Below are 7,971 nucleotides of genomic sequence, written 5' to 3' on the forward strand. Positions count from 1 at the left end.
AGGATGATCGCAACAGTATGAGCACATCTAGAAGCAGTGAGTCATCACAAGGAGGTGATACACCTCAAAGCCAACGAATCATGGATGGAACACCCACACCAAGAAGGTCGTCCCGACAGACTCGGCTTCCTGAAAGGTATAGAGACTATGCCTTAATGTCTAATATAATGAATGTTGAAGAACCAATTGATTATGAGCAGGCTAAACAACATGAACCATGGATTAATGCTATGAATGATGAGTATGCTTCTATTATGAAAAATAAAACATGGGAATTAGTGGAACTTCCTGAAAATAAAGTTCCAATTGGAAGAAAATGGTTGTACAAAACAAAATTTAAAGCAGATGGTACAGTTGATAAATTTAAGGCAAGATTAGTAGCAAAAGGATATGCTCAACAAGAGGGCATTGATTATGAAGACACTTTTGCACCAGTAGCTAAGTTGAATACAATTAGATTACTGATTGCCTTAGCCACAAAACATAATTGGAATATACATCAAATGGATGTCAAATCTGCTTTTCTAAATGGTGATTTACATGAATAAGTTTATTTGGTTCAACCTGAAGGGTTTGTCAAACAGGGACAGGAGCATCTGGTTTGCAAGTTAAGAAAGGCATTGTATGGTTTGAAACAGACACCAAGATCATGGTATGTAAAGATTGATACTTTCTTTCTTCAGAATGGGTTTGTGAAAAGCAAAAATGATCCTAACTTGTATGTTAAGAAAGATGAAAAAGGAAATGTTGCTTTAATATCTTTATATGTGGATGATCTCATTATAACAGGCAGTGCTCACAAGTTAATTGAAGAAATTAAAGTTCAGTTGTCACAGGTTTTTGAAATGAAAGCTTTGGGTGAAATGCATTACTATTTAGGCATTGAGGTATGGAGAGAAACTGGTAAAACATTGATCACTCAAAGCAAATATACAAAGGAGATTCTTAAAAAGTTCAATATGACAGATTGTAAAGCTATGTCAACTCCCTTAGAACATAATGCAAAGTTATACAAAGAAGATGGTTTGAAAGAGGCAGATGGAACATTATATCGTCAGTTAGTGGGAAGTTTGAACTATCTCACCACTACCAGGCCAGACATTGTATACTCAGTCAGTATCCTTAGTCAATTCATGGCTAAGCCTTCAGGAAATCACTGGAATGCTGCAAAGAAAGTTCTCCGATACTTAAAGGGAACAGTGAATCTTGGTATTATGTATACTGATGTATCTGATGTTGTACTGACAGGTTTTTCTGATTCAGATTGGGCAGGAAATCCAGATGACAGACGATCTACCTCTGGCTATGCATTTCATATTGGATCAGGGGTCGTATCTTGGAGTAGTAAGAAACAGCCAACTGTTTCTTTATCTTCAACAGAATCTGAGTACAAAGCTTTGACCAATGCCACCTGTGAAGCTATTTGGTTGCGGAGAATTCTTGAGGATCTTGAAGAAGCGCAAAGTGGTGCAACATGTATCAATTGTGATAATCAGAGTGCTATCAAATTAGCACATAATCCAGTTTACCATGCTAGAACAAAACACGTTGAGTTACAGTACCACTTTGTACGTGAGAAAATTATGTCAAAAGAAATTGGATTGATATTTTGTAACACCAAGGATAATGTGGCTGATATATTTACTAAGCCCCTTGGTAAAATCAAATTTGAAGTTTTTAGAAGTCAGTTAGGTATTGTAGAGAATCCATTTCTCCATTAAGGGAGGATGTGAAAATAATGCAGAAATAGATTTAGTTATGAAGCAGTTGAACAGAATTAGTTATGAGAAGTTGAACAAGAATTAGTTGTGAGTGGTTAGGAATTGGTTGCATAAGTTTTCCTATATAAGTGTGGTGTAATTAAGCAATTGAATGAAGGAAGTTGTGTGTCTTTGTGTTGTATTTTTTTTTTAATTCAACACGCTCTGCTTGCATTCAATTCTGCAATCACATATGATCCCTTCCAATCCTTAGCCGCTACCTGGAAACCGAATGTTTCGTTCTGCGAGTGGACGGGTATCATATGCAGCCGGCGCAGACACACAGTCGTTTCCCTCAATCTTTCAAGCATGGCATTACAAGGTACAATCTCTCCCCTTCTTGCCAATCTCTCCTTTCTTAGAGTACTCGACCTTTACAATAACAGTTTCCACAGCCACATTCCCTACCAATTGGGAACTCTCTCTCGCTTAAAGATGCTGCGCCTATCTCAGAATCAACTCCGAGGTTCCATTCCGCCCACTCTGGGTAGCTGCCACAGTTTACTGAAATTGACTCTCTCCCTTAACAATCTCAACGGAAACATTCCCCCACAACTATGTGTTCTCCCCAACCTAGTATTCATGGCCTTGGGAACTAACAATTTGATGGGAACAATCCCGGACTTCTTGGGAAACATATCCTCTTTGCAGTACTTAGAATTGTCTACCAACAACCTTCACGGCAGTGTTCCTTCCGAATTGGGTATGCTAAGCCACCTCCGCTATCTTTCTCTGGGGATTAACCATCTGACGGGACAAATCCCGTCTTCGTTGTCTAACTGCACAAATATTGAATTATTGGATATAGGTGATAACCAATTAGTTGGCCACATTCCGTCGGAGTTGTGTACCAAGAAGACCACCCAGTTAAAGGAGCTCTATCTGGGTCCTAACCAGCTTAGTGGTAGCATTCCTTCTTCTCTGTTCAACTGTACGGAATTTCGATTGATTGACTTAACATCGAACCAGCTCAGCGGAATAGTGCCCATGGAGCTAGGTAAATTGACACATCTCCAGACGCTTTCCATTGCGGACAATCACCTGATTAGCGGCAGCACCACGAGATGCCCCATTCTCACTGCTCTTAGTAACTGTTCCAATCTAGAAGATGTAGAATTATCCGAGAATAATCTCACGGGACAATTGCCGCTTTCTATAGGCTACCTCTCTACAAAACTCTACTCCTTAAACTTGGGTTTCAACCAATTATCTGGAGTAATACCTCCACAAATTGGAAATCTAACTAGCTTAACATTCTTTAGTTTACAAGGTAATTCTTTTACCTGTTCAATCCCTTCTTCAATTATTACTCTTCAAAAGTTGGAGAGGTTATATATGGATTTCAATAAATTACAAGGAAACATCCCTATGGAAGTTGGGCAGTTAAAAAGTTTAGGGCTCTTGTCTCTCTCTCAAAATAATATTTCTGGAAAAATCCCTGATTTTGTGGCCAACCTCCAGCAACTAAGATATCTAGATCTTAACCATAACCAGTTATCAGGAAATATACCTGCAAATTTAGGGAAGTGTGTGAATTTACTAGAGCTAGATCTATCATACAACAAGCTTAGTGGGGACATACCCCGAGAGGTTGCAGGCCTTGCAAATTTAGCCATCTATTTCAACTTGTCAAACAATTTATTACATGGCCATGTGCCTTTAGAACTAGGAAAGTTCAATAAGCTTCAAGCTATAGATATTTCTGCAAATCAAATAACTGGCTACATTCCAAGTAGCCTTGGAAGCTGCAAAGAAGTAGAATATCTGAATCTTTCTCATAATGCACTTGAAGGTCCAATTCCAGTGTCAATCAGTGAACTTCTAAGTCTTCAAGACCTAGATCTCTCCTCCAACAATTTGTCAGGGGGAATACCCGTATCACTAGCAAATCTCACATTGCTCCACCACTTGAATTTTTCTTTCAACAAGCTATCAGGAGAAGTCCCTAAAGGTGGAGTTTTCAAAAAGATTGGCGCCACATCATTTATGGGAAATCTTGGTCTATGTGGACCTTGGGTAAATCTACCACCGTGCTATGCTCATAAACATAAAAGTGTTTCGAATCTCAAAAGAGTTATCATACCTGTTGTTGTTGTAGCAATTGTTGTATTGTGTTTGTTTCTTGCAATCTTGTGGAGACGGAATTGCAGGAGAAATATTCAGAGAGAGATTGGTCCATCATTAAATGTGGGGCATCGAAGAATCTCCTATGCAGAGCTCGCCATTGCAACAAATGAATTTAGTGATGCAAACTTGTTAGGAATTGGTAGTTTTGGAAAAGTGTACAAAGGGATTTTGAATGATGGCACAATGGTTGCTGTCAAGCTTCTCAATCTACAAAATGAAGGGGCTCAAAAGAGTTTTGATAAAGAGTGCAAAGTTTTGGGTAGAGTTAGACACCGAAATTTGATTCGGGTCATAACTTGTTATTCAGATCTCCAAATCAAAGCTTTGATATTTCCATTAATGCCAAATGGAAGCTTAGAAAAGTGGTTATATCCCGATGATGGAGAACAAAGTGGTTTGAATTTGATTCAAAGGTTGAATATAGCAATAGACATCGCCCAAGGCATGACATATCTCCATCACCATTGTTTTCTGCAAGTCATTCATTGTGATTTGAAACCCAACAATGTGTTGTTGGGTGAAGATATGACTGCATATTTAATAGACTTTGGCATTGCTACTGTATGTTTTGCAAATAATGAAGATGGGGATATCACTTCCACAAATGCACTCAAAGGATCTACAGGCTACATTCCTCCAGGTATTATTTAAACTACATACCATATTTTAATTAATCTTGTGATTTTTTTTCTAAATCTTTATTAACCATTGTGAATTAAAAACCTTAAGATGATGATCTATGAATGCAGAATATGGAGTGGGTGGACAAGTCACAACAAATGGTGATGTTTATAGTTATGGAATAGTGCTATTGGAAATGCTCACTGGAAAGAAGCCCACCCATGACATGTTTGTCGAAGGAATGAACTTGCAAAAATGGGTGGGTAGCAGTTTTCCAAACCGACTAATGGATGTGGTGGACTTGGGTTTACTAAGGAGGACGGGTAGTTGTACTGAGGAAGATAATAATCTCAATTGTCTTAGTTCATTAATAAATGTGGGATTGCTTTGCACAAATGAATCTCCTAAAGGACGACCTACTATGATGGTCATTCTAGGCATGCTGCAAAACATCAGAGACACTTTTTTGAGCCCTGGTGCCATTCCCAAATTGCAATCAAATATAACACATTTATTGGGTAGTACAAGCACTACTCTCAACAACATTTGTGAAGGTCAAAGTTCTTCAACATCTTAGTCTATTGTAATAAACTTGTAGTTGTGTAGCTAAGCCATGAAGTAAATTGAATCTTATTTCCATTTCCTTCTTTGTACATAAATTGTTGTTGTTAATTACATGTCATTCCCAAATTCCAATAAAATATAACACATTTGCTGGGTAGTACAAGCACTATTCTCAACAACATTTGTGAAGGTCAAAATTCTTCAACATCTTAGTCTATTGTAACAAATTGGTAGTTGTGTAGCTAAACCATGAAGTAATTTGAATCTTATATCTCTTTTCTTTACTATGCATAAATCGTTGTTGTTAATTACATGCAAACATGAACAACAAAGTTAGATCCACTATGAATGCATCTCAGTTTGATTGTATTTTTGTTTTTGGTTAAAAAAATTTGACTTTTAATTTTAAAGTTTTGAAAAAAATAAATATGAAACTGAATATTTTGAAAATTACAAATAAATTTAAAAAAATTTAAATTTGAATTTCTATTTTCTGATTAAATAATTAATTTTATGTAATTTAAAATTGAATGTTCAGAATTTTTTTTTATTTAAAAATAAAAAATATATATATGCTACCAAATCTCATAACAATTATTAAACAATACACCTATCAAATCTGAATATTTTCATATGATTTTCTATATACAAAGAACGATTTGTGTCATTAATTGTCCGCTACTGGCAGTGTAGAGAGATACATACACACAAACCAATTGATTGCTTGAAGAAATTAATGCTATGTAACAGATCTCAGATCTCATTTATGACATAGGAGGTATGGACTGTGAAGGAGATTTGGTTCTCCTTAATTGCCTCCACCTATTTACTAAATCACTTGGCAGATTCTGTGCATTACCCAATCCAAGAACAAATAATAATAGATTTTGTGCCTGTGTGTGGTTTCAATGTTTTTCGCCACTATTATGGCAGGGACGAGGCCATGGACAGCCGTAGGGGCACCATGACTGGTGTTGTAACTGAATCTTGTAAGCCTGAAATTTCAAAACTTCTCTTAGACAAACTTGTATTAAAAAAAAATTCACTTGCAAAAACCTGCTTGTCAGCTTAATATAAACCTGCACTTGCAAAAAGATCTTTTATTCCTTATCAAATGTGTAGTCTGTCCAACTGTAGGTTGTCAATATTTCTGGTCATTTCAAATTGGGTCGGTATACTTCTATTGAAGCTGTAGGTACAGTTGTAGAGACTGCTTTGTTGACTGAGATTTCAAACAAGGATCATAACATTATTGATGAACTTCATGTCATGGAAAATGAAGCATTTTAAAAAAACGCAGAGTTATTCAGACAGCGAGTTTTAAATGAACATTCTGAACAAATGGAGTAGAAATTTAAAAACCCGCGACATGGGTTTTTTTGCAGAGCGATCCCAATTGCAGATTCGAAAAATTGCACACCATTTGAGGGATTTTGCTGGTTCTTCCAAGGGGCGATACAGAAGCCAAACGTAAAGTGATTTGGAAATGAAGCCAAAAAAGGATTTCGATGCTAAAAGGAAAACCTCATGGGAATAAGCATATTTTCGATCTCACCTTTATTTTCCGCGGCAATGCATGCTACAGGTGACATATAAAAAAATTGCAGACTTTCTCCATTAAAATATGGGAGACCACCCATTTCATTTGCCAAGGCCGCGAATTGAACAGAGGCAGGGAATTTTATTTTTATATACTTCTAGTTCTCTGTCGAAAACCATCATGATCAACTCAAGGAGATGACAATTGAGTGGGTGTTCCATTTCCTCTTCTAATCCTAAAATCTGCCAGAGTGTGTTTCTTCCGTAATACCATAAAATCCAGAGATCTTGGGACTCTGTTTGAAGCCAAAATTGTCTGCTCAACAATACTCTTTCAATGTTAATATTCAAGTCGGTCTTGCGGAATTTGGGCAATTGTTACATAAGATGCTACAGGTTGTAAAGCCTTCCTCGAACTATGATCACAATGCATGTACATTTTTTTTGGGAGAGGATGAGGTTTCAAAGATGAAGATGTAACAAAAATGGTGATTGTTGTTAAATGTGAAGTCGAATTGAAATTTTCTGCGTCACTTTGCTGTGCTTACGCCGAAAGTTATGGCTGTTTGCAGCCGAACCTACTACACATAAATTTTACATCTAGCTAAGTCTTATTCTTATTCTTATCAGCTCTATGCTCATCTATAAAGCAAGCCATGTGCTCATCTATAAAGCAAGCCCAAGGCCAGGCCTTTCAGTAATGAAAAACTTATATTGTGTGTTCTCCATTCTTATTTGTGATCTCTGTCTTGTTCTCCATTTGTCTGTGCTCCTCTGCTGTGTCTCTCTGTGCTTCTACCTCTGATCCCATCAACTGGTATCAGAGCTAACATAATGGCTGTGAGGGATCGAACCCTGTCCACAAAACTTTCTGTCTGCTGGCTTCCACGGAGCTAACAAATGGGCTGTGAGGGATCGAACCCTGTCCACAAAACTTTCTGTCGGCTGGCTTCCACAAAGGGTAATTCCCGGTATTCTTCTAATTTCAAGAAAGAAAAAGCATGATTATATTATATAAGGTATATAATTATCAGATAATACATTTGCCAGATAGAAACTTCATATGAGCAAAAAAAAACGGACTTGTGGACAATCCGTTACAGAAAAAACTGAAAAGAGGATGGAAGCATAATCCCATAAATAAAAAAGTATCTGATGACCATCCAGATAGACAGCCATTTAGCTGTAGTAGAGTTCTCAAAAAAGGAATTTTGTAGATACAAAATTTGGAAAACTAAGATCCTCTGTGGAGTAAAAGCGCTGTTCAGAAATTCCAAAATATACTCGACTATTCATAAGTCATAATGGAAACAACAAGGACAAAATTGACAAAGCATACCTGGAACCCGCAAGATTTGAG

General features: G+C 37.0%; 1 protein-coding gene across 1 annotated transcript; it reads left to right on the forward strand.

Moving 5' to 3' along the window:
- Positions 1–977: 977 nt before the first annotated feature.
- On the forward strand, positions 978–5,472 carry LOC149267577 (uncharacterized). Its single transcript, XM_089412665.1, has 3 exons — positions 978–1,053; positions 1,879–4,527; positions 4,637–5,472. Exons 1-3 carry the CDS (start codon positions 978–980, stop codon positions 5,083–5,085), a joined length of 3,174 nt encoding a protein of 1,057 aa, XP_089268791.1. The 3' UTR covers positions 5,086–5,472.
- The last annotated feature ends 2,499 nt before the right edge of the window (positions 5,473–7,971 follow it).

Source organism: Pinus tabuliformis, chromosome 6 (genome assembly GCF_031772625.1).
Source record: "Pinus tabuliformis cultivar Carrire ecotype Pingquan chromosome 6, CPIR1, whole genome shotgun sequence".
Taxonomy (NCBI): Eukaryota; Viridiplantae; Streptophyta; class Pinopsida; order Pinales; family Pinaceae; genus Pinus; species Pinus tabuliformis.

Coding starts and splice junctions, on each gene's coding strand:
- LOC149267577 (XM_089412665.1), top strand. CDS start 978: ATGTCAACTCCCTTAGAACATAATGCAAAGTTATACAAAGAAGATGGT. Junction 1,054..1,878: donor GGCAGATGGAACATTATATC/GTCAGTTAGTGG, acceptor AATTGAATGAAG/GAAGTTGTGTGTCTTTGTGT. Junction 4,528..4,636: donor TACAGGCTACATTCCTCCAG/GTATTATTTAAA, acceptor CTATGAATGCAG/AATATGGAGTGGGTGGACAA.